The following is a 26,626-nucleotide window of genomic DNA, read 5'->3' on the forward strand; positions in this document are numbered from 1 at the left end:
GTTAGCCTAGGGGCAGGGAAGATCTTTAAATCTGCATTTCCATTACACCAAACCAAGAAAGTGGACAAGGACCGAGATTTGTAGTTTCTCCCTCTATGAACTAAGCCTTCTCCTTACTACTGTCCCCTCAATCTCTTCATGTTGATGGAAGTAGCAGGTTTTTTTCTTTCACTTTTATATTGGTATTTAATCTCCTTAAGCTGTGATTTAAGTTGTGCTTAATGAAAATTTTGCTATTTAAGGTAAAAATTCCTGGGACTGTAATTTGTTTTGAGCTTTGATTTCAGTAATAGTTGTCTGAATTGTCACAAAACCAATAATAGAAAATGGCTTGTACTGCCATCTGAGGACTGCTAAAATAAATGTCTGTGCCTGGGAAAGGTTGTGGGGGATGATTCAGGACACAGCCTAGGTAGGATCCTTCTGACTTTATTTCCCCATTGTGTTATTTCCTTTTTTTTTTTTTTAAAGCAATCAGGGTTAAGTAAATTGCTCAAGGTTACATGGCCAGTTATTTCTGGGTGTGGTGCTGAGTATCTGAGCCCGGATTTGATCCAGGTCATCTCAACACTGGAGCTGGTGCTCTTACTCGATGTGCTACCTTTTTGGAAAAGGAAAATTCCCACCTGATTAATTCTGCGCCTTGCTTTAACACCCTGTAGTTACAAGATTGGCTATCAAATGTGACTCATGCCTGGAATCAAATAGAGTTAAAGGAGTTTTTCTGGTTATATGATAACTTTGTCCCCTTTTTAAATAACAAATTTCTATAATGAAGAAAATTTTCAAAATGATGTTTCAAATGAATATTTCTCATTAGCCTTCAAGGGTTGTTCCAACCTTTTTGGCCAAAAAGAGGAAATGCAACCTATATACAGGTGTGGAGGAATTCTGACTTTTATAATAATCAATATATATATATATATACATATATATGTAATGAATATACTAACACATTAGGTTTTGTAGAATTGCCTTTTCCAGCTTGTAAGTCAGACTCACAATGCAGCTTGAACTGATCAATTAAATCTTGACAAGGCTCACAATCACTGGCATCCTTCTGCCTGCCTCTCTTAAGTAAAGCAAATCAAAGACTCTAGAAACTGTTCCCATCACAGAACCCTGCTTCTGTATTCTAGGGGAAGTGGTCACAACTCCTAAAGACTTGACTCCAGAATTGTTGTATTGTGGGACTTAACAAGTTTCTCAGGAGAACTGCTAAATGATTGTTTGTAATCCACCTCCTTCCCTCCTCTTTCTACAGTTGTGATTTAAGTATATAACCTGTGCTTTTACTTCAACCAAGAGAACATTCCTCATTCTAAAACTGATTAAACCAATTGATTATTGGCCCTCCCTTCTCTAGACCTGCTTTGTATGGCTCTGAGCATTTTCAGGGTAGAGACTTGGCTCAGTAAAAATTATGTTAACATACCTTTACTGACTTCCCTGGCTTCCTTTTGTTAGAAATACAACTGATACAGAAATTTCAAAAGAAGTTTATTGAGAAGTTCAGAGGAACTGAACACCTGTGGCCAGAAGTGCATCCCACCCTTCTTTAGGAAGGAGGGGTCCTGAATACAGAAGCCCATCCGAGGACTGATTGGTCCATTCTCTTCAGGGTTACAATCTTCCCCATATTTCCTTAAGCATGATCCCCTCCCTTCATCATAAATTATCATGCATCCCATGTTCTAATACTGGGGCTCTAATTCTATGCCGGGTGTGTCACATAGTAAGTATGAGGTTTATTAAGCATGCACAACAGTAATTTTAGGCTACTGTTTACAGACTGACTGGTAAAGGCTGAGGGGACCAGGACCCAGTGCTAGACCTGAGCTCTGAAGGAAGCTAGAAGGTTCTAAGAAGCATCGATGTGGAGGGAGGGCAGAGGGCAGGAATCCGGCCCATGCTTTAGGCACAGCGGCTGGAGTTGGAGCGTCACCTGTAAGATGGCCAACTTGGCTGAAGAGTGTGGGAAGGGGAAGAATGCATAATTCGTGAGAAAACAAACCAAACCACGTGGCAGTTGTAAGGTTCTGGAACTCAGTCGCAGCAGGCTCTGCAATGGCTCGCACCCAAACCACGGGGCAGGGGCCTCAGCCCCACCGAGGTCCCCTTAGCCGCCTGGAGAGCCCCCCACCCCACACTCTGCACAAAGAGCCACGTGGCCTGCAGGAAGGGGCTCGGGGTCAATCTGGCCCGCGGGCCTGAGCGCCAGGAATGCTGGATTCCTTAAGAGGCTGGCCAACATGGCGAAGCTTTAATAAACTTTGTTTCCCTTTGATTGAAAGAAGGCTTGGGTCTCGATTCATTCAGGCAGGCCCCGGCAGGTATTTTGGGGTTCCGAGCACCCCTAAATCCCAACATATGCGGACAAACGTCACCTAGTCCATCCTCACCGCCCCCGGGGGGCGGGTGCTGCGAGGAGCTGAGCCAACGACCCGGCAACCAGAAGGGCGAAGGCGTCTAAGGGCGCCCCGACTGCGAGCACCTCGGACCGGGAACTCAGCCGCGGGCCGTGGGGGAGGACCGCAAGGGTTAGCCCGGACACCGGATGTCGGGAGAGGACGCGGGGCGCTCTGCACGCGCCTCCCCAGCTGCTGTGCCCCGGGGCCCTTGTGGAAAGTGAGCGGCTGCTTTCCCTCTATCTGTGGCCTTCCTCCTGTTTCCCTCAATCACACAACACACTCTAATTCTCATTTTTGGGGCTGGACTCCACCTGGCACATGCCACCACAGACAAGCAGGCTGCACTTTCTCCACTACTGCCAATATTTAGATCACGCGGGCGCCGCTGCGCCCTCTGGGAAATGGTGTCCTGGGAACCTAGAAGCTCGGGCTCCCTGTTGGCGCAGCTACAGAGAAGACTACATTTCCCAGAAGGCATCGGGATCTCAGTCTGGGCCTGCGCCTTTAAGCTCTGACCACACCATTTACTCCTCCCCCGCCAACTTCCCGCCAGGCTCCAATAGGCTTTGGGGAACTTCAGGCGTCACTGTGCGCAGCTGCGTTTCAAGGGGAGACCGGAAGTTCTCTTCTTTTCCGCCTGGGGTCGTGGGCCCGCTTTGCTGCCCAGGTGAGAGGCGGAGGTTGGCGTGTGGGTTTTCGCGGAGCCTCCGCGTGCAAGAATTCTGGTGTCCGCGCTGCCCTGAGAATTTCTCTCCGTGGGTGCGCTTTCTGCGAGGGGCCTGCGTTTACTCGGTCTGGACTTCGTGAGTCCCTAAATGGGATCTGAGGGGGGCGGAGAATGTTTGTGCGCGCGCATGAGAACGGGCGTAGAGAGAGTGTGTGCGCATGCTCTGGCTCGGGCCCTGTCGCTGTCCTTGGTCCTGGCCAGGTCTTGTGCTACGTCTGGGCTGAAATTTGCTCGGGTCGCGGTGCCCACGGCTTCACCCAGGGCTTTAGGGTGGGCTTCCAGCGAGATCCTGCCCCTTCATTTTCTAGGAGAGAATAGTGACCCTTTCTGTACCTCTTTAAGGCTTGCGGAGTGTTGTCCACATGAGATTTCATGGGTTCTGTTCTTGGTGAATGGGTCAGTCCTGCTGGGGGGGAATGACCCCTGTGCAGCTGTTGTAGATCTCTATATTCGTGTCCGTAAACAGAAGAATCTAGGTGGGATAATGAATCTGGAGTGCATCTGGAATGGGGAAGGCCTGGGTTCACCTCCGGCTTTGAACATTTCTCAGCAGTGTGACCCTGAGAAAGTCACTTCCTTTGTCTGCCTTGGTTTCTCCATCTTTAAAATGGGGCTCCTACTAGGAGCTTCCTTGCCAGGGTGATTGCTGGGATCAAATAAATATGTGTAGCCCTTTGTAAACTTTTCAGGATTTAATGAGTGTTAAGTAGTATTGTATATGCCTGTGTGTATACAGACACATATAACATAAAATATATATTTTAAATGTAATGTATAAGGTAAATATAAGCTTTATAATAAAAATAAAAGCCCAGTAGGATACTTGTCACATGAACCATGATATAAGTAGCAAGCTGGGGGTAAGTATGCTTGTTGATTAATGGATTGTTGACTCCCTAGTTAAATCCTGCCAGTTAAATCTACTCTTAATGCTGTAATTCAGGGAATCTGAACCTTGAGTCAATGAACTTGGTTTTAAAAATATTTTGATGACAGTATTTCAATAAAATGGTTTTCATAGTAAATCAAGGTATTCTGTTTTATGCATTTAAAAACAGTATTCTGAGAATTGCTTTTACTACAGTTGCCAAGGGGGTCCATGTCACACAGAAATGGTTGTGGCGTGCAGCTCCAGTGGATTATGTTTCTCACGTTGTGAAGCCTCATGTGCCCTTCTCATCTCTTGGGCCCATATGACTCTCTCTATATTTTTTGTTGTGTACTCACAAAAAGTATAGACTAGGGCAGGGGATCTAGTTTTTTTTTTGTGACCTTTGGTAGTCAGGTGAAGCTTTTAAGTATTTGAATATTATTCAGAAATCCATAATTGAAAGAATCATGAAATTTCAGTTAGAGTTGGGGTGATCCACATACCCTAGAACTAGAGGAAGATCTCATTGGTCTCAGGAAATAATTGTTCAGTTACTGTTCAGTCATGTCAGACCCTTTACGACCTCACTTGGGGTTTTCTTTGCAAAGACACTGGAATGGTTTGCCATTTCCTTCTGTTCATTCTACAGATGAGGAACCTGAGGCAAACGGGGTTTAAGTGAGTTGCCCAGGGTCACAAGGCTAGTAAAGCGTCTGAGGCCAGATTTGAACTCAGGAAGATGAGTCAGCACTCTATCCACTCTCCCATCTCCTCATTAAATTGAGGATTTTGGAGACCAGAGATGGGCCCCTGAAACATCCTGTCTTCCAAACTCCCTTTTTCCTTCTTCCTCTTCTGGCTGTGAAAAATATACTCTACAAAGTCAGGGTAGGGTGACCAATTTCTATTGGCTATTCCTGGGCAGGAGTGGGGAAAAAGGGACAGCCCATTTATTGCACCCCCTCACCAGCCCCTCTCTTTGCAGGCTTTTGCCATACTGTGAAAAGTCACTAGCCGTTGACATGGTATTTGGAAAAATGTTTTTCTCTTTCATCATGGCATTTTGTTGAGGATTTTTCAAGGGATTAACAGTTGGTTAATCCAATGTTAGCAAATCAATGAACAGATTTAACAGTTTAACTGTTAAGTGGTCCAGTGAATAGTGACTCTGGCCTCAGACACTTACAAGTATTGTTTGTTCCTAAACAGAGCATGTTTATAACAATTTCGGGAGCCTCATCCTGGATTTGTATAGCATCAAAAAGAAGGAAGTTCCCTGTGGACAAAAAGTAGAGCCCCCACCCCACCCCCTCTTTTCTATCGGGCCTTACTATCCACAGGATTTTCTTCTTTGGGCTGCTAAATTCCTGAGACTATTTTGTTTAAATTGTGGATCCAGGAACATAGGTGGTGAGGAAGTGAAACTGCAGGGACTAGCCCAGGAATCCCACCCCTATAACTGGTCGAGCCTGGGGTTTGGGTGGTCAGAGTGAGGTTTTGAGGATCTCAAGAGAACTGAGATGGGAAGTATGAGAAAAGTACCTGACAGGGGATCCCATTCCACAGGGCATTGTCTGTGTGACCACTTGGGAGACATGTGGTTAAATTCCCCCTACTCCAGTCTGCTTCCAAGGTTGAGAGAGGGCGTATGAGAGGGAGGGAAGGAAGAAAAATCTGGGAAAGATCCTTTTGAAATTGGCTAGAAGTGAGTCAGAGTAAATTACAACCAAGTTTTTGACTGGTCTGAATTAGAATCCTAAATTGGTTTATAAATTGAGAGCACTCCGTAATGCTGTGAAGTGTCAAGTCATGTCTGGTCTGTGTCAGTGTCTGAAATGTTTCCTGTTTATGGTGGGAAATTTGAAATGCAGCTAGGAGAAAAAACTTTAGGAGATTTTCTGGTTGGCTTAAAAAAAGTGGGGAGGTGGGGTTAATTAGCAGAACAAAGGATCTGCATGCAGTTAAGAATGGAAAGCCAAGTCTTTGAATTAGAGTTAATTAGACCCTCAAAGTTCTTTTCAAAATCTGTATTTTGTTTTAAAATCAGTGTATCTGATCTCAGGCAGTGTGTTTGGAAATGAAAAATTAAAGGGGTCTTTTGTCTGATAATGGGATTATTTTGGGGTTTCAGTGTTCTGTTTAAAGCCATTATAAGGAGCTCTCTGTAGAAGGCTGAGAGGAATTTAGCTCTTTTAGTATGTTAATTGTCCAACTTTTGACTTAACCCCAAGTTTCTCTGGTGCTGGAGAGTGAGCAGGATGGGGTAAGTGAGAATCCTATTTATTTGAAGTCTCTGGGGCAGTTTGAGTGGAGGTTGGTAAAGGGGTAGAAGCAAAAGCAAAAATCTGAGAGATTAGAGGTGTTCGGAAGGGAATGCCTTTAGGCCCATTTGCTCCTTGGCCACACACTTGCCCCATCCCACTTATAAGGATTGGGGGACTTTAAAAAGAGATGGAAAGTAAAATTTGTAGCCTGATTAGTTAACCAAGGGGCAAAGTTATGGGAAATTAGGACATCTAACACTACACAAACATTGGCTATGGTAGAGATTTTGATTACTGTGAATTTAATGATTACTGTTAAGCTCTCCTTTTGACTCGAATTCCTTAGGTCTTTTATCTGAGTCAAAACCTTTGTCTAATCTGATGAGAACTTTTTACAAGCCTCCCAGATGAGGGGCAATGGGATGTTCAATAGTCTAAATTCTTAGAAGGGAGAATGGACTTGAGCTGTTTGAGGGACTGTTCAGAGCTGGAACTATACAGCTGAGTGTCTTTTGGGGGAGTCTATACATTTGTGGATAATATTCCCTTTGAGAAGGCCAAGGGTATTGGACTTAGAAATGTATAGTTATATAATTAAAAAGCACATATTGTTATTTGGCATTAAGAGGTTTATTGACTGGGTAGCACCAACAAAGTTTTAGTTACCTTAGTTTACTATTCATTAAGGGGATGGTGGTAGAATTCACTTCCTACAGATTTTATGGGAATCATATGATTGTAAAGGTGCTTGGCATAAAACAAATGCTATCTGAATGTTAACTGTTTAAGTTAAAAATGATTGTTTTGTGTTTGTCAACTTTATGGAGAATTTTCCTTAGATGTGAAGTTTATGCCTTATTGAAGAGGGTACCGACTAAGAGGATTAGGGTTGCCCTGGAGACCCCAAAATACAAACACTCGGGGTCCTGCTGAATGAATGCAACTTCTTGCATTCTTCTCAGCCAAAGAAAAGTAAAATTTAAAAGTTCGATTAGATTTGAATCTTGTCAAACATGACACTGATGGGTGGTAGACTGGGCACTTCTCAGTCAGCCCTTGACTGCTAGCTGACTTAGTGATCTTTCAAGCCTAAGACCACCCCTCCGGGTTAGCCCCTCCTTGGGCTTTTTCCCAGTGAATCATGGGCAATACGCTTGTAGGGTCTTTGGTTACTGAGAGAGCCACTGATCTCAAATTATTGACTTTTTTTTTTACTAGTCTAATTAATAAATTGACTATTAATTACCCAGAAACTATGTCTCTCAGACTTTTCATTAGGTATTATATAATTGCTAGCTATTATTACTGTTATAATTTTTTTTAAGTAATAGACTTAAGTGATTTGCCACCCAATTAGTGTCTGAGACTGAATTTCCTTACTCAAGTAGTTCCATCTACTGTCCCTATTACTGTTGTTTTTGAGAAGCTTCTGTTTTCACAGTTAGGTGATTATTAATTGGAGAGGGAGCTAAGTTCCACAGTGATTAGACCTCTGGACTTAAGACAAGATGATCTGTGTTTATTTGCAGCCTCAGTCACTTCCTAACTTTGAGCCTGGGGAAATCACTTCCCCTCTGGTTGCCTCAGTTTCCCCATCTGTACCATGAGGATAGATTATAATTGTACCTACCTCTTCTCAGGGTGGTTTTGAGGTGGGAAAAAATCATTGTAAAGTGCTTTCTTAACTATAATGCTGTGTATAAATGCCAATTAGGAATATCTTAATGATGATATGACTGTTGTTCGTTAAACGAGAAGAATCACGTCATGTAGCACATGGGGTACAAGTCTATGAATCCCCATCCATTGGCCCCAGTTCAAGTCTCAGTATTATCATTTGGACCCAGATGTAAACGAAGAGACTGGATCAGGGTCTTGGGTCCTAGAGCCCATCTTTTCAGTCTTTCCCTGCAGTGCTTACTCTAGGGAGTCCTTTGACCTCTCTGTGTCAGGAATCACCCTTCTTGGTTGTTGGGGGATTTCCAAGCTGCTGAGTCTGGAAGCTACACATCAGTATTGGTCTCCTACATGGTACCTTTTCTCCCCTCAGGTCTACCTTCTCAAGCCCCTTCCCTTTTCCAGAAAGGAGCACAGAGCAGGAGGAAGGAATGACCTCTGATCTCCTGCCAGTCAGAGCCCAGGTGAGTTGGATTTTTTTCTCTCTTCCAAATGCTTTGTCATTTCTTAGAGCAGATAAGTCACCTTTCCTTTTCTTTGGTCTCTTCCCAACCATGTCCTATTGAGGTACCAGAGCCCCACATTTTCTCACCTAGAAAATGAGCCTTTTCTGACAGCGGATGTCAGGTTGATAAATGGTAAGAACAGAAGTAGACAGTAGATTACCAGCCCCACATCCATATTTGATGCAGGAAGAAGCTGAGCCCAAAAGATGAAGTGTCTTGCCTGTTCTTAGAAGGGGAAAGTGAGAAACAGGCTTGTGGGGGGCACAGGACTTCCCAGGTGTGGTTAGGTAGGGAGTTAGCTGGAATGAGCTTCCACTGTCTACTGCTTCCCTGGGGGCCCTTAGGAAGGTTCACTTGATATATCCCTTAAAACAGCAAACCCCTTCTCAGTGAAAGAACTCAGAAACAGAGTGTGCAGAAGAAGGCCTTTATTATGCTTGGGTGAAGGAAGCCGATGTGGTGCTCACTAGAGACACACCCACACTGATACAGAAGCCGGAGTCAGCTTCTACAGTTTTGTCCTTCCTGGTAGACTTAGGGTTAGACAGATTCCTCACTTTATTTCCCTACATCCCCTCTCTATTATGCAGAGTATATGCAGATAACATAGGTATGGTAGTGAGGGTTCTTGAGACCTTATGGGGCGGAACCTCTTCTAAGGTCAGAGCTCTGTGCCACACCCCCACCTTTCTGGTTCCCGATGGCTCCAGGAAGGCCATGGTTTAAGAAAAAAAAGATAAGCAGGCTTCCCACAGCTATTGATTATCTTCCAATGACTTGTGGGAGCAAAACAAGATGCCGTAATAACCCCCTTACAGGAAAAACTGGGATTAGACACAGTGTGTGGGGGAAAACCCTCATTCAAAATTTAATCAAGAACAGGGAGGTTTCTCAGGATAAAAACAAGGAATTTTTATTCTCTTACCCTATGGGAAGCTGGTGGTCCTTTCCATGTCGGATCAGGGAGAGGAGGCGTGTTACAGAAGATGCAACAAGAATTTGTACCCTAACACAGTCAAGCCTCCTCCCAATGCTGTCCCTTCTCCCATTGTCTGGGAGTCAGGTTCACAATCTGAGTTAGAAATCTCATTCAATAATAAGAAACAAGCCTGACACTATCCCCTATTGGCTGGGAGGTAGGCAGGGAACCATGGTATTATTCATGTCCTTATTTAGCAATTGCTAAATTGAGGGAGGGGAAAAGGTCACAAGCAAGGGTGGAGGTCGAAAACCCCTGAAGGGGCCTAATGTTGATGTGGCAGTAGTAAAGAAGGGGGAAAGAAAGGGGAAGGGTGAGACTCAGGCTTCCTCCCGAAAGAAAACTTAAGGGCTGAGAAGTTTTCACTTTACCCATTCAACAGTGTCTCTTCTTTGAAAAAATGATTTACATCCTTTGTTTCTACATCATCTTCATTTCATAATATGTACAGGAAGGTACAGATTAGTGTGAATCATGAGTCCCTTGAAGTGGTGGCACCTATTTGAATTTGCATAGTTATTTTAAATAATATATGGGGATGGAAATCCTTCTCCTTTCTCCCTTCTTCCTTCTTTTTCTTCCTCCTTATTATTACATTATGTTTCATTTCAGTTTATCCTTAATTATTTTTCTAATTAACTCAAGCACTTCTAATTAACTTTGTAGCACTTAATAAAATTCTTAAACATTTTAAGACACCAAAAAAGATGATTATTAATTAAATGCTTGTTTCTTATTCCAGTTTGGGTATTATTCCTAGTGAAATGAGTACAAAAGTATTTATTGACACATTTAACTGAAACAAGGTATAAAAGTCAAGCAACATAAGCAAAATTTCCTATTCTTGCTAAAATTTTAGGGTTCATGCAATGAATTGTTGGAGATAGTGGAAGTAATCAGGATTTTCTCTTCATTTTATGCACCATTTGGAAGGAAATACTTTGGAAATGGGTTGATTTTCTGGCGATCCATTGGTCACATGAGTAAAATGACACCGAGCTGAGGGCACATATCTTAAATATCTAGAATTAAATTCATTGAAGGGCATCTGAAGTCACAAATAGCTGGGTCATAGATTTTGAGAAAGAGTATGACTGGTGCTTGCAAACAGATACCCCTCAATACTTCTCAAAAATATCAAAAAACAAAGCTTATAAAGCAAGGCCAGTGCCCTTAAGGAACTCCTGTTTTAATTGGAATAAATAAGCAGGTACAGCAAGGAAATTCACTGGAACATATTCTCCCTTGGAAGACACAAACAGCTAGGTAGGTTGGGGTTCACTCTTTGGCTAGAAGAAGCCTCCTGCAGAAGAAGAGATTTGAGAGGGGTCTTGAAGGAAGCCAGGGAAACTGTGATGTAGAGATGAGGAGGGCAGGCTTTCTGGGGGTGGTGGGTGACCAGCCAGTTCAAGAGTTCAAAGACAAAGAGATGACAGATGGAACAGTGTGTGTGTGTGTGTGTGTATAGACCAGTATGGCTGAATCATAAGAATGCATGGGGGAGAAGACAGTGCTTCTCAGCATTCTGTATACCTACTTTCTCATTGCTTTCAAATCTGTCTGGGCATGATAATATATACATATTGAGTGTATCTTCATGACCATTTGAAAAAGCTGGAATATTAAACAGATTTACTGATGCTAGCTCAATAGAATATATAATCAGCAAATTGGATTTGGAGAAAGGATAAAATTTAAATGGAGATGAAATAACTTAATCTTAAAGAATTGGTGGATCAGAAAATGAATTATAGAAACAATAGATAATTTTGTCAGAAGAATTAAGAAAATGATTACTAAAGCTTGTAGGATGCTGACAAAACGTGTTGTACCAAAAGGAGCCAGACAAGAGACCCCCAGAGTAAAATTTGGAAGTGGATTTTATTTTCCTTGGTAGTGTTTTGGTCAGGCCCAAATCCAGCAGTGAGTCTGCAGGGACATTGTGTCAGCTTTTAAAGGGAGACCATGTGGCCTTGGTTAGCGCAAGCAGAAACTTGCAGAGCCCAAGAACAGTGAGTGGTCAGTACACGCCTCAGGCGCCAAGTCTCCCTGACCTGGAAGCCCGCCAGCCTCTATGGAGGTGGGCTGACTGGGTAAAGTCACTTCCCTCACAGAGGGCTGAGGTAGGGGGATGGGGAAACCAGGTACAACAAAAGACCTTTGGGGAAATGTTTATGCTGACCACCTTCCATTAAGTGAAGACAGAAAGAACTGGTTAATGAATTAGGCAGTGTCGTTTCAAGAAATGTAAAAACAGGGGCGGCCAGGTAGCACAGCGGGTAAGAGCACCGGCTCCAGTGTCAGGACGACCTGGAGATCCAATCCTGGGCTCAGACACTTAGCACCCACCCAGAAACACCTGGCTTTGTAACCTTGAACAAGTTACTTAACCCCAATTGCTTAGGGGCGGCCAGGTGGCTCAGCAAGTAAAAGCACCGGCTCTAGTGTCAGGATGACCTGGATCAAATCCGGGCTCAGATACTCAGCACCACACCCAGCAATAACTGGCCGTGTAACCTTGAGCAAGTTACTTAACCCCAATTGCTTAAAAATAAAAAAGAAATGTAAAAAGAAGAAACACTAGAAAAGCAACAAGTTAAAAAAAAAACCTGATTCAGATGGTGATTTATTCAGCAAGGCTTGTGATCACAGAACAAATCATCTGGACCAAGGCTTTTGGTCTGGAGAAGGTACAGTCAAAAGGTGTCAAAAATAGGATGTAGAGATTGAATCATGTTGTTTCTTATTGGTTGAAAGGATCAGGACTTTTCCCACATCAGGAGTTGGGAGGGGGAAGAGTAGCCCTGTGATTTCCCAAAATTTTCTTTACTTACAGGCAGTTAAACTAAACTTCATAAAATGGGTCTCAAAAAACTTCAGATTCAGACCATCTCCCGTCTCAGCAAAGGCATTTTTTGGGAATAACGCCTTTCAATGGGCAGCATTTAAAGGTAGAACCGGCAATTTCAGTAAGACAAGACTGGCAATTTTGTAGTGTAATGATGCTGATTATACAATAGAAATCATGAATAATGAAAAGGCGGGATGGGTTTGTCAAGGGATTAGGTAATAGAGGAGGGGTCCCAACCCAGTGGGACTATGCATTCGAATACTTACAATGCATACAGAAAAACCCATTTGGGGGGCATGTATGTATGGTAATGGTATTATATCGAGTCTCTATGTCATAAGTTTACCTAAGAACTAGTTTTTGCTATTACTGTGAAGGTTCCTACTCAGGGAAAGTCACTTCTATTATTTTGGGGTCCATATCTTGCTCAGGCATCCTGGTGGTGCTGCTTTCTGATTGGCTGGCTATTGTGGTCCTCTCTGAGATTAGATGGATGTGGTTGTGGTTGAGTGCATAAACACACCTGCTGTTTCTGTGAGAAATATGAGGAATGGGGCTGGGGCCAGTGGCTAGCTAGAGGCAGTGACTGGGATTATTTTATATATTTATATTATATAATATTATATTATAAGTATAATATTATAGAATATATTGTATATTTATATATAAATATATATTTAAATATGTGTGTATGTGTGTGTGTGTGTGTGTATATATATAAAACACGCCAGCTGTTATAGTGGGGCATGAGTTCATTAATTTATCTGCTGTTCTAGTGAGGCATAAGTTCCTGGAAACGCCTCCTCTTCTAACAAGTCAGTGAGGCATATATAAAGAAGTTAGGATATTGACTTATTCACTGGGGGGGTGGGGAGTGTCAGCGGTACAGTGGCTAGATAGGGGCAGTGTGAGCCTACTGTTCAGTGAGGCCTGTGATTGAGTCTGGGGCCTTGTGGTATGGTGAAAGCCAGATGGTATGGTCAGATCAGGATAGGCCTCCTGTTCAGTGAGGCTCATAAGGAAGTTAGAATATTGGGGCTGGGGGCAGCTTTATTAGAATTCCATCAGAGCTACTAGTGCTACTTTCATGTAATACAACCTAGTCAAAAGATAGCAGTTTTGAAAATTAAGGATAAGTAAAATTGGGAGAACAATCCCTCTTAAAGTATAAATGTAGAACCACAAGAAAAAAGGTCACTCTGTTTAAAAAACCCAACAAATTGCCAAAATTAAAAAAAAAATCCATATAAAAGAAATTAGAAAATTTGACCAATGATATGGCAGCAAAATATACTACCTTAAATGAAATAGATAAATATTTATAGAAATGTATCTCCCAGTTTTAGAACACTGTTTTTAGAAAGCCAAAATAACAAAAAGAAATTGACCAAACTAAAGAATATTCCCTAGGAACAGATAAATTTGCAAGTGAATTTTAGCAGATTTTCAAAAAACATTCAACTAACATTAAGTCTAGGCTTACATAAATGATTATGGCCAGTGTGTTGATTTGTTTTGCTTTACTATAGTTATTTGTTACATGGGAGAGCTTTTATTTGGGAAGAGAAGAGTTGGGATAATGATATCAAAAGAAGTTTCTTTCTTGTAATAATACTAACCAATATTAATTATAGGTAATATTTCTCTAGCAGTGTGGGGTTTGCAAGCACTTTATATATCTTGAACTCTCTCATACTCATTCTTCAGCTGCTAGATGGGTTGTCTCCTTCTGGAAGAGTAAATATATCTGATGATGCACGTCTGCATTAGTGAGGGGTTGTTGAGTTGGGGTCTATAGTTTCCTAAGGAGTCTAAGGATGGATTTCAAGGAATCTATGAACTTGGATCAGAAAAACTCCACATATTTATCTTTACTAAGCATTAATCTGAAAGTTAGCATTTCCTTCAATTACTGAAAGACATAATGCTCAGCTTAAGGCATCCTGGGTTCCAACAGCTATCCAGAAGGGTCCATGACAGCAAAACATTAAGAAAATGCCTGCTATAGGTAAACATAAATAATGACATGAAACTGTATGCTCTCCCATCTAGTCTACAGGCAGGCATATAGGAGATGACTCCTCAACAAATATGTGATAAAACACACTGAAACCCTCAACCCTGTGAGAACCAGCTCTTCTACATTCTGCTCCTTTCATTTCCCTCTTCTTGGTCTGTTAAAATAGAAGGAGAAGCAATAATCTGTTTTACTATTTCAGGAATTGATAACATTCAAGGATGTGGCTGTGGACTTTACTCAAGAAGAATGGAGACAACTGGACCCAGCACAGAGGGACCTGTACAGGGAAGTGATGCTGGAGAACTATAAGAACCTTGTTTCCTTGAGTAAGGATAACTAAAAATCTATCTGTTGTGGTGTCTTTGTAGTAGCTTTGTTTATGATTTGGAATGTCTAATGCTGAACTTGGCGGTTAACAATGGGACTTGCTGTTCAGGAATATAGAGAATTAGATGTAATGTGGGATTTTCTCATTCATTCAAAACTAAAAGATTTTCTATTCGTTTTAAAGAAATAGGCATTTTCGTTTTTTAATAATGGCTTTATATATCCCTAAAAGTACACCTTCTCTTCCTTTACATGAAAGATTCTACCCCAAAATCTCAGATGAGACAAGTTGAAGACATGAAAGGTTCCCATAACCTTGGCAAAAAGTTTTTCAGATGAACTAATTTTCCTCCTGAGCCAAATCACCTCTGTGATTCGTCCTTTGTACTCCACTTCGGACTTTCTAGTACTCTCTCTTTTCATGGAAGAAACAAGGATGAAGGAAGAAACAAGAAAGAGTGATATTTATGTTAGTTTGGCTTAGCTGTTTGGGCTAGTTTTTCCTAAAGAAGAGAGTTTAATCCTATAATCAAACAAAAAATAAATCCAGGTAATCAGTACTAACTGATTTAAAAGATCTCCCTGTTTACTGGTATGTTGTAGATGGGATTGAATATGATGCAGTTTAAGCTCTTTGGTTCTTTCCACCTCTGAGAATCTATGATGCTCAGAATTCTAAACTGGGTCTGTGTTCCTAAAGATTTTCATATCTTTTCACATGATCAGGATTGCTAGTTTTTAAACCATAGGTGATATCCCAGCCGGAGCGAAGGGCAGGACCCTGGATATCAGAGACAGAAGCCCCAAAAATCATTTGTCCAAGTATGTAAGTGAAGACCAGGCTGATGAGATTCACTGCAAATAGTAATTGAACTACTCAGTTGAACCTCTTTTAAATGGAAAGAATCTCTTCTCAGAGCAGCCTGGGTTGGTTGAGAAGTCCGATTCTACTAAACACAAGGAATGTCCTTTATGTGCCTTCATTTTTTTTAATCCCATCAAAGGAAAGCTTATTCCCTAGAAGTTTCTTATAAGGCAAAACTGGTATCATGGGGCTTGATTGTGGGAGCCTTTGAAATGCTTCTCAGCATAATTTTGAGATCTTGTAGTTTGGGGCCTGTTGGGAAGAAACTGACCATCTTCAATCAAGGAAATGAATAAAATGATAAAGTTCACGTCAGAAAAGTAAATGCATGCAGGGTGAACTAGAAGAAAGACTAACGGTGGGCAAGGTTACTACTCACTAAGACCCTGGTTTAGTTACTCGGGTGTGAGATGGTGAAAGCCTGATCCCAAATTTCCTTCCCTAATCTCTGTACACCCAGAGATATTTTTTCTCTTCTTCTCCCTTCACATATATCCTGGTTTCCCATTTATCCTCTAACACACACCTGTAGATCAACTTTACTTATTTTTACCTTTTATTTGTTCTCCCTATATTTAAAGTCTTTTTTCTTTTTGAAAATAATAATTTTATTTTTCCCAAAGTTTTCAACATTCATTTTTTATAAGATTTTGAGTTCCAAATTTCTCTCCCTACATTGGTCCCATTTCTACTCCCTAAGATGGCAGCTGGTCTGATAGAGATACATGTGCAATCATGTTAAAGCATTTCCACATTATTCATGTTGTGAAAGAAGAAGCAGAATGAAAGGGGGAAACCATGGGAAAAACAACAAAAAAAGTGAAAATAGTATGATTTGCTCTGCATTTAGACTCCATGGTTCTTTTCTCTGGATGTGAACAGCATTTCTCATCATGAATCTTTTGGAATTGTCTTGGATCATTGTATTGCAGAGAAGAGCTAAGTCTGTCATAGTTGATCATCATATAATGTGCTCACATCACTCAGCATCAGTTCATGTAAGTCTTTCCAGATTTTTCTGAAATCCACCAGCTCATCATTTTTTATATCACAGTAGTATTCCACTACCTTCATATATGACACCTTATTCAGCCATTCCACATTTGATGGGCATTCCCTCAATTTCCAGTTCTTTGTGAAGCATTTCTTAAAAACCTCACTTTTTGCTCCCCCAAAAGCAAGGAATCTTTCTTATTAGCATCCAGGTAGGGCAGCAATGTCCCTGCCTCCAAGGAAGAGTTGTACTGCACTGAGATATTTCAGAGGGCAGTAGAGAGATCAGCCCATTGTATGTGAACCAGTAGAAGTTGTGAGGGAAGGAATGGCAGAGGGCTAATCAAGCTCATTGTCTTTCACTTCATTTCTCTTATATGCCTCTTGAACAATGCTGATGCATATACAAGACTTAAAATCATAAATTTTCAGGAACCTTAGGAATTTTCTTTTTCAACATCCCTATCTACCCTCTTGGAATAAGAGGTAGCAGGGTCATTATTTTATGAAATAGTTCCATTTGAAGATAACACTAATCACTAGAAAGTTCTTGCTTTATACTGAGCTTAAAACGGCTTCCCTGTAAATTGTACCCTTTTCATCCTAATCTTCTCCATAACCATGGGGGTATATCCATTCTAATAGTCAAAAATAGCCATTGTGTTCTGCTGCAGTTTTTGTCTTCCTTAGCTGAAAACCTTGCATTTGTTTCCCCTGCCCATAAAATATCTTCTCAAATTTCTTGCCATGCTACTGCCCTTCCCGCGGCTGCCTAGAAGTTTATTAATGTCCCCCTCAAAATATGCCTCGAACTCAATACTGAACTCCAGATGTATTCTGATAGGTGTGTTGTATAGTGAGAGAATCTTTTTTTTTAAATCTAGTCATTTTTCCTCTACAAATTGAGCTCCAAATGATGGTAGATTTGGCCATAGAATAACTGTTGGTTTGTATTGACTTTGTATACAATTGAAACCTCCATATGTTTAGAATAAGCCCAGCTGTCCAATTCACTCTGTCCAGTCTTGTCCTGGTACAGTTGACATTTTAAACAATTACATTATTGTTCTATTTTGCCATCTTGTATTTTCTTCCTCTTCTGTATTGAGATTTCAGAAAATGTTGACCCAATCATCTACTATTAAAACTGTTGCCCTTACCTGAGTCCTCAGCCACATTGATCTTCCTTCCATGTTTTCATTAAAAGTGTTGAATAAGAAGGTAAACAAGACAGGTGAGAATGTGGAACACTGGCACACAACAACAGGGAATTTCCTGACAATCGACATCAGTCTGTTAACTAAAACACTTTGGATTAGGCCACTGAGACATTTTTGAAGTCACTGTAAAATCTAAACTATGAGCCTTTATCTTGGCCACATTGTTAGTTTGAGAAACTTTTCCTTTTGGAAATCTAGGTACTTAAGCATGCAGCTTTCTTAGAAAGACATGCAAGGCATTGGACTTAAACAATGGGCCTTAGAGTGGGAAAACTTCACATTATGAGATGTGCTGTTATGGCCAAGTCACTCCGCCTCCGTCATCTTGAGTTACCTCATCTTAAAATGGTTCATAGTACCTTTAGCACTGAGATTTTATGGTGGCCATGAAACTGATGACAGAATTTAAGTAATGTACTTTATAAACTTTAAGCTATTAAAGATTAAAACTCTACTAAGGGGGACGGAGCCAAGATGGCAGAGTAGAAGCACGACCCTTCTGCAGCTCCGGCTTCCACCCTCCCCAATCCATGTAAAAAGGGGACTCTAAACAAACTTTGGAGCTGCAGAACCCACAAAATGACACAGAGAAGCTAACCTCCCGCTGAGAACAGCCCGGCAGGCCGGCAGGAATCGGCCAGCGCAGCGCTCTGCGAGCCCAGCCCCACTCCGAGGCTTTAGCCCCAGGGCGGTCCTGACCAGCCGCCAGCCAGAGGGACTCCAGATCAGCAGCAGCTGTGGCAGTTTCCAGATTTATCAACACATAGATGCGAAGGACAAGGTGAGAGGCCAGTGCATTCTGGACTTTGGGACCCAGTAAGTGGGAGTGCGTGGCTTTTACCCCCGGGACGAAAAACCACTGAGAGGCCGGCACAGCCTGCCAGCGCCACGTGGCCGCTTCAGCTCCTGGCCTGCAGAGTGTAGGGGGACCAAGCACCAGTCTGAGGGGTTATCGCTCTTGCTTTAACCTGCTTGGATCTGGATTGCAGTCTAGGGGAGGTCCTGGGGTGTGTGTCCAGCTTGCCAGAGCGTGTGGAGACCTCAGAGAGGGCACCTATCTAATACCTCCGGCAGCTGAGAAAACCCCAGCGTTTGGGACGAAAACTCCCCTGTCTGGTGGCAGAGTCCTACTGTGGCAAAAAGCCCAAAAGTCAAATCATTGAGTGGCAAAATGAGCAGGCAAAGGAAACAAAGCAGACAGAAGATTCCAACATTACACTCCTATTTTGGGAATAAGAAGGAGCAAGGCATGGAACAGGAGGAAAACAGTGAAGTCAGAACTCCTGCACCAAAAGCTTCAAAGGAAAATACAAGCTGGTTACAGGCCATAGAGGACCTTAAGAAGCAGATAAGAGAAGTGGAGGAAAAATTGGGAAGAGAAATGAGAACAATGCAAGAAAATTATGAAATGAGAGTCAACAGCCTGACTGAAGAAAATAATACCTTAAAAAACAGACTGACTCAAATGGCAAAGGAGGCTCAGAAAGGCAATGAGGAGAAGAATGCCTTAAAAAGTCGAATTTGCCAGATGGAAAAAGAATCTCAAAAGCTCACTGAGGAGAATCATTGCTTCAAAATTACATTGGAGCAAATGGAAGCTAATGACTTTATGAGAAATCAAGATGCTGTTAAACAGATCCAAACAAATGAAAGAATAGAAGGCAATGTGAAATATCTCATGGGAAAAACCACTGACCTGGAAAATAGATCCAGGAGAGATAATTTAAAAATTGTTGGACTGCCTGAGAGCCATGACCAAAGTAAGAGCCTGGAAAGCATCCTCCAGGAAGTTCTCAAAGAAAACTGCCCTGATGTTTTAGAACGAGAGGGCAAAATAGAGGTTGAAAGAATCCACCGATCACCTCCTGAAAAAGATCCCAATAAGAAAACTCCTAGATCGAGGAGAGAATATTACAAGCAGCCAGGAAGAAACAATTTGAATATTGTGGAAACACAATCAGGATAACCCAGGATCTGGCAGCTTCTACACTGAGGGATCAAAGGACCTGGAATGTGATATTCCGGAGGTCAAGGGAGCTGGGATTAAAACCAAGAGTCACCTACCCAGCAAAACTGAGTATCCTGTTTCAGGGGAAAATATGGTCATTCAGTGGAATACAGGACTTTCAAGCATTCTTGCTGAAAAAACCAGAGCTGAATAGAAAATTTGACATTCAGATACAAGAAGCAAGAGAAGCATGAGAAGGTAAACAGGGAAAAGAAATCATAAGGAACTTATCAAAGTTGAACTATTTTTTTTTTTTTTAAGCAATTGGGGTTGAGTGGCTTGCTCGGGGTTGCACGGCCAGTTGTTGTTTCTGGGTGTGGTGCTGGGTGTCTGGGCCCGGATTTGATCCGGGTCGTCCCGGCACTGAGGCCGGTGCTCTTGCTTGCTGAGCCACTTGGCCAAAGTTGAACTATTAACATTCCTACATGGAAAAACAATAATTGTAACTTATGAAACTTTTCTCAGTAGTTGAAGGGATTAGAAATATATATATATATATATATATATATGTCTTTATATGAGGGTATGCAGGCATATGAATACATATGTGAATGTGTGTATATATGTTTACAGGTATACATAGATAGAGGGCACGGGACCAATTTAACAGGAAGGGATGATACTTAAGAGGTGAGAGGGATATAATGAGAGGAGATGGGGAGAGACAGAGTGGGGCAACTATCTCATACAGAAGAGGCAAGGGAAAATGGTTACAATGGAGGGGAAGAATAGGAAGGCAAAAGGGAATGGGTCAACCTTATTCCTATTGAATCTGGCTTGAGGAGGGAGGGAAATACACACTAAATAGGGGATCTCATCCTCCAGGAGAATGGGGGGGGGAGGGGATGGGGGGGGGGATAATGGAAGGGAGGGCAGGCTGGGGGGGAGGGAAGTTGGAAGCACCACTTTTGAAAAGGGACAGGATCAAAGTAGAGAATAGAACAAGTGGGATGTGGGATAGGAGGGAGGGAAATATAGTCAGTCTTTTACAATATATCTGCTAAGTTATTGTTTTGCATTAGCCACACATGTACAACCTATACTGAACTGCTTATCTTCCCAGTAAGGGTGGGTGATAAGGGAGGAAGGGAATGAATCTGGAATTCAAAGTTTTAAAATCAAATGTTTAAATATATATATACTATTATCAATATTGTTTTACATGTAATTGGGAAATATAGAGATCCACCATGCCCTACTGGAAAAGTTGAAACGGGTATGGGAGAAAATATGGGAGAGAGCAGATCAGAGGTAGGGATATCCTGTGGGACTGCTGTTTTGGGGGGATGGGTGGGGGAAAAACAGGGAGAAAATTTGTAACTCAAAATCTGGCAGAAACGAACAATGTAAATCAGAAGTTAATAAAGCATTTAAAAAAAACTCTACTAAGACTTTTTGGCATAACCTCTAGAAATGTTAGCTGCTATACATGTTTATTTCTCTTTCAATCTTAAAATCTTATTAAAAAGTGAATAAGTTTGATCTCCATTTGTGCCTTTCAAACATACTGGGTTGGTGACCCTGGGCAAGTCAGTTTACCTAATAGTTCTCTAAGTCCTTCAAGACTATGATTTGTAGAGAAGGAGTTGATTTGAATCACAGGTCCTTGAATCACAATTCCTGTCAAATTGATTGACTAAGAAAATTGTTCATATTTATTTTTTATTTTTTTTATAAGCAATCAGGGTTAAGTAACTTGCTCAAGGTTACATGGCCAGTTATTTCTGGGTGTGGTGCTAAGTATCTGAGCCCAGATTTGATCCCCAGGTCATCCCGACACTGGAGCCAGTGCTCTTACTCGATGTGCTACCTGGCTGCCCCCGAAAATTGTTCATATTTAACTCTTATTGAGTCAGGAACAAACCTTTTTCCTTTTCTTAGATCCCTCAAAATTTTTATTAATAGATTCCTGAGTTTTGGCATAAATTTGCAACAGGCTTAATAATCTAGAGTTTCCAGAGTCTGCTTGTTTCTTTTTTTTTTTTTAAACATTTAAGCATTTCCCCCAAATTACTAACAGTTGTTCTCTGAATGCATCTTTAAATGATATGAGTGTTGGGGTGGCTAGGTGGCACAGTGAATAGAGCACCGGCCCTGGAGTGAGGAGGACCTGAGTTCAAATCCGGCCTCAGATACTTCACACTAGCCTCGTGACCTTGGGCAAATCACTTAACCCCTGCCTTCCCCCCCCTCCAAAAAGCAAAATAAATAAATGCTATGAGTGTTGTTTAACCCTTGCCTACCCCCTCACATGTCTTGGGCTTTAGATCTTTCTTGACACTGCTTATTTTTATTCTTTGATTCTCATTTTTGCTCATGAGAAGCCAGAATTAAGAACTTTAGGAAAAAAAAACCCTTTTTAAATTTCCTTTCTTACAACACAGAGAATGGTGAATTTTGATGCCTTTTTCCCTCCCCAGATTCCATCACTTTGAAGACAAGGTGTGAAAACTTGGACTGGACTCCAGATCAGGTGGTTTCTCTTGGAGAGTCTGCTAAGGAGATAATCACCAAGAATGATCTCTTTACGTCCAAATTGGAAGGAACATGGGAATGTTATGTCAGGTCAGAGGAGCAGAAAGACAGCTGGAATAGACAATTCAAAGAAGAGACAAGAATTCAGACAAAAACTAATGATGAGTTAAATGTTCATGAATGTAATACAGTAGGGAGGAGGTTTAGTCTAGTGTCAGTCATTATTCCACCACAGAGAGTTCCAACAGGAAAAATTCTCCAGAAATATGATACACTTGATAAGAACTTCAAAGAGTTTTCAGACCTAAATAAAGATGCTAGAATTCCCTCTTCTGTTTGTAAGTATAATAAATGCAAGAAGTCCTTCACTTATCACACAGATCTTACTCAGATTCATAGAATACCCACTACACAGAGATCATATGAATATAATGAATGTGGGAAATCTTTCAGTAACAACTCAGTCCTTAAAAAGCACTTAAAAGTCCACACAAGAGAGAAACCCTATAAGTGTAATGAATGTGGCAAAGCCTTTAAGCTGAAGCACTCTATTTATGAGCATCAGAAAATTCATTCTCAGAGGAGAGAGAAGCCCTATATATGTAATGACTGTGGCAAAGCCTTCAGTTATAAGTCTATTCTCTGGATTCATCAGAGGATTCATAACAGAGAGAAACCCTACAAATGTAATGAATGTGGGAAAACTTTCAAGCACAAGTACTTGCTTACTGAACATCTGAGAATTCATACTGGAGAGAAACCTTATAATTGCACTGACTGTGGGAAAATGTTCACACATAGGACATCACTATTTATGCATCAAAAAATTCATGCTGGAGAAAAACCATATAAATGTACTGACTGTGGAAAAGCCTTTGCCTACCGGACAACACTTATTGATCATCAGAGAATTCACACTGGAGAGAAGCCTTTTAAATGTACTGAATGTGGGAAAACATTCAGCCGCAGGTCATCATTTAATGTTCATCAGAAAATTCATACTGGAGAAAAACCATACAAATGTACTAAGTGTGGGAGAGCCTTTGCCCACAAAGGAACATTTAATGAGCATCAGGTCATTCATACTACAGAGAAACCTTACAAATGTAATGAATGTGGGAAAACTTTTAGCCGTAAACGCTATCTTTTTAACCATCAGAGAATTCATACTGGAGAGAAGCTTTTTAAGTGTACTGAATGTGGGAAAGCTTTCAGCCTGAGGCCTTCACTCATTATGCATCGGAAGATTCATTCTGGAGAAAAACCATACAAATGTACTGACTGTGGGAAAGCCTTTATCTACAGGGGAGCATTTAATGAACATCAGAGAATTCATAGTGGAGAGAAGCCTTTTAAATGTCCTGAATGTGGGAAAGCCTTTGCCAGTAGGGGGATACTTAGCAAACACCAGAGAATTCATAGTGGAATAAAACCCTTTATCTGCAATGAATGTGGTAAAAGCTTTTGTAAGAGGTCCAGTCTTAATAATCATGAGAAAATTCATATTAGAAAGAAGCCTTTTGAATATCCTAAATGTGGGGATGCACTTCACTATAAGAAATCTCTTGCTCTACATGAGACAAATGACACTGATGAAAAAGATTTAGAGTGTAAGGGGTGTGGCAAAATCTTTAAGCACAGCAGCTATCTTGCTGTCCACCAGATGATTCATACTGGAGAGAAGCCTTTTGAATGTTCACAGTGTAAGAAATCTTTCGACCATAATTCAGCTTTTAGTCAGCATAAAAACATTGATACTGGAGAGAAACCTTTTAAATGTACACGATGTGGGAAAGCTTTCAGCCTAAGTTCATCGCTTAATCGACATCAGACCATTCATACTGAAGAGAAGCCTTTTGAATGCACTCAATGTGGGAAGGCCTTTGCCCTCAAGAGATACCTTGTTGTACATCAGAAAATTCATACTGGAGAGAAACCTTTTAAATGTACTCAATGTGGGAAAGCTTTCTGCCACCGTTCAAATCTTATTATACATGAGGGGATTCATACTGAAGAGAAACCTTTTAAATGTGCTGACTGTGGGAAAACATTCCGCCAAAGTAAGTCTCTTATTATACATTATAGGCTTCACACTGGAGAGAAGCCTTTTGAATGTAACCAATGTGGGAAAGCCTATACCCTCAGAGGAAACCTTACTGTACATCAGAAAACTCATACTGGATAGAAACCCTTTCAGCAATACCGCACTGCATTGGAGACATCAGAAAATTCATACTGAATAGAACTGTAAATATACTGAATGTGGAAAACCTTCAACCAGAGGAGAATTTAACATCAGAAAATTCACAGAGGAGAGAAAACTTTGTGTGTCGTGAATGTGGAAAAGCTATCAATCATAAGGATGTAGCTTGTTCTACGTCAGGAGATTCATACTCTGGCAAAACCATATAAATGTAATGAATGTGGTAAGAACCAGCAGGCAGAGGGAACATCATGCTCAAAAGCAGAGAGCTCGTATTGCAGAGGAACCATCTAAATGTAACTAATGTGGAAAATACTTCACCAGCACAGCTCAACTCTTTGGAAACACCAGCTAATTCACAGAGGGAAACCCTGTCATCGTAGTTGACGTGGGAAGAGTCTTCCCTTAGTTTTGTCTCAGTCCTTGGGAAGCATCAGAAAATTCATAATTGAGAGAGTCCCTTCTAAACGAGCATGGGAAAACCTTCGATTGGAGGTGCCATTTTATTTCTTTCCCCTTTCTAGGTGGACTCTCATACATTCAATCAATAAAAATTGTTTTGGTTTATCTTCCACTGCACTGTAACTAAATAGTCCCCATACTTGCCTTTCTACTTTGAGGGAAATTAATATTGTGAATAACAAAAGTATTTCTATGTAATCCTTCCTTTTGCTGATTTTGACAGACCTCATCTTTCAAGGAAGGCAGTTTCTGAAGGGCTTGTTTGGAGGAGAACATTCCCAGGCTCCAGAGCATCTCATCATTAGCCAACCTGGGCTGACCCCCTTGCTTTAGTTTACCCCTTACACAGAAACCAGCTTGAACTAAGGCTCTCCTCAGGAGGTGACTCTTGTGTCCTTGGTTTTCCTAATCACGATTTGGGATGACCTTGTCTCTTATAGCAAAGATAATACAGGAGAGAACCTAATTGAGATGGCTTATATTTTTTTTAGCCAGGATTGCTAGAGGCAACTGGGTCACATAAAGAAAATTCCTTAAGTTCCAGAGAGTTGTGTGATCAGCCACTCTGTCAAGGAAGAAGTAATTGGGAGGAGCTGAGAGCCATTAACCCACCTCATTTAAATACCCAGCAGTGATTGCCCTGCTTTTACCAAAAGATGTGTTGTTCAGTCTTTTTTCATTTATGTCTAACTCTTCATGACTTCATTTGTGGTTTACTTGACATGCTTGTGTGGGTTACAGAGATCTTACCCCAAATTGACTACTCTGAGACCTCTCAAGGTGAAAGCAGGAAATTTTATTGAATCTCGGGAGAAGCGGGGGTCCTATCACTGGGAAGTCCAGAGAGAGGAGGCGCTGTACAGAAGCCAAAAGTGGGTTATATAGCTGAAAACCGCAACCCTCCCCTTCCTCATGTAATCTTTTAAGTTGATTGGTTGTTCTGTTAGCAATCCCTTATTTGGCAGGTGGGGTGACAAGGGGATTTCCAGAGTTTTGGTTTCCCCAAGGTCCCCTGACTTCTGAGGCCTAAAGGCTTCTAGTACTTTAACAAATAGTCTACTTGAGAAACCACATTTCGCTCTACACATGCTGAAGTAGCTTTGCCATTTCCTGCTCTAGCTCATTTTACAGAGCAGGAAACTGAGTCAAGCCTGGTTAAGTGACTTGCACAGGGTCACATGGCTATTAAGTGTCAGCGGCCAGTGTTGAACTCAAGAAGATGAGCCTTCCTTACTCTAAGCCCAGCATTGTATCCACTACACCGACTGTCTACTCTAAGCATGCCCAAATGATGTACTGTCAGGCCAATGAGAAGGAAGACACATGGGTCTAAAAGGCCCTGTCTACCGTCATTTCCAGTCTTTGGTCAATGAGAGGAACCGCTGACTTGACATACTGGTTACTGTAGCCTGACCAGTAAGTTGGTCACTCCAGGGCTTTTAACACAAATGGAGGAGGCCAGAGACCCTTTTATTAATAAGTTCCTGGCCCTATTAATAAATGATATGTTGCTTGGAAAATGGCCTCTGTTTACCCTTTTGTGAAATGACAGTGGGGACAACTTCCCCAATGTACATACCTTTTTATATGTAGTTCTACCCCACCAGTCCTCTTTTGCTCACTTTCTAACTTTTTACATAAAGTATAGCCATGCAAAGGTATGTTCCACTAATAGATTTTATACCAGGTGCTTTGGAGTGATTGGTAAAGTCAGTAGATTGCCTGGCTGAAGACTAAGGGGCAAATGTAATGCTTCAAGTCAAGGTG

The 26,626-nt window shown here is 41.4% G+C and overlaps 1 protein-coding gene across 3 annotated transcripts; it reads left to right on the forward strand.

Annotated features, from left to right (window-relative positions):
- Window positions 1-2,948: 2,948 nt before the first annotated feature.
- Window positions 2,949-24,978, forward strand: LOC138161822 (zinc finger protein 665-like). Of its 3 annotated transcripts, none has more exons than XM_069088779.1 (4): window positions 2,949-3,078; window positions 8,324-8,414; window positions 14,506-14,632; window positions 22,140-24,978. In XM_069088779.1, exons 2-4 carry the CDS (start codon window positions 8,382-8,384, stop codon window positions 24,377-24,379), a joined length of 2,400 nt encoding a protein of 799 aa, XP_068944880.1. In that variant the 5' UTR covers window positions 2,949-3,078; window positions 8,324-8,381; the 3' UTR covers window positions 24,380-24,978. The 3 variants fall into 3 exon arrangements, with proteins under 3 accessions (XP_068944880.1, XP_068944884.1, XP_068944883.1); XM_069088783.1 differs by lacking the exon at window positions 2,949-3,078 and adding an exon at window positions 3,079-3,203; XM_069088782.1 differs by lacking the exon at window positions 2,949-3,078 and adding an exon at window positions 3,084-3,214.
- Window positions 24,979-26,626: the final 1,648 nt, after the last annotated feature.

Source organism: Petaurus breviceps, unplaced genomic scaffold, assembly GCF_028583685.1.
Source record: "Petaurus breviceps papuanus isolate PSGF00001 unplaced genomic scaffold, PetGlider_PUasm1.0 185, whole genome shotgun sequence".
Classification (NCBI taxonomy): domain Eukaryota; kingdom Metazoa; phylum Chordata; class Mammalia; order Diprotodontia; family Petauridae; genus Petaurus; species Petaurus breviceps.

Coding starts and splice junctions, on each gene's coding strand:
- LOC138161822 (XM_069088779.1), top strand. CDS start 8,382: ATGACCTCTGATCTCCTGCCAGTCAGAGCCCAG. Junction 8,415..14,505: donor TCCTGCCAGTCAGAGCCCAG/GTGAGTTGGATT, acceptor TTACTATTTCAG/GAATTGATAACATTCAAGGA. Junction 14,633..22,139: donor TAAGAACCTTGTTTCCTTGA/GTAAGGATAACT, acceptor TTCCCTCCCCAG/ATTCCATCACTTTGAAGACA.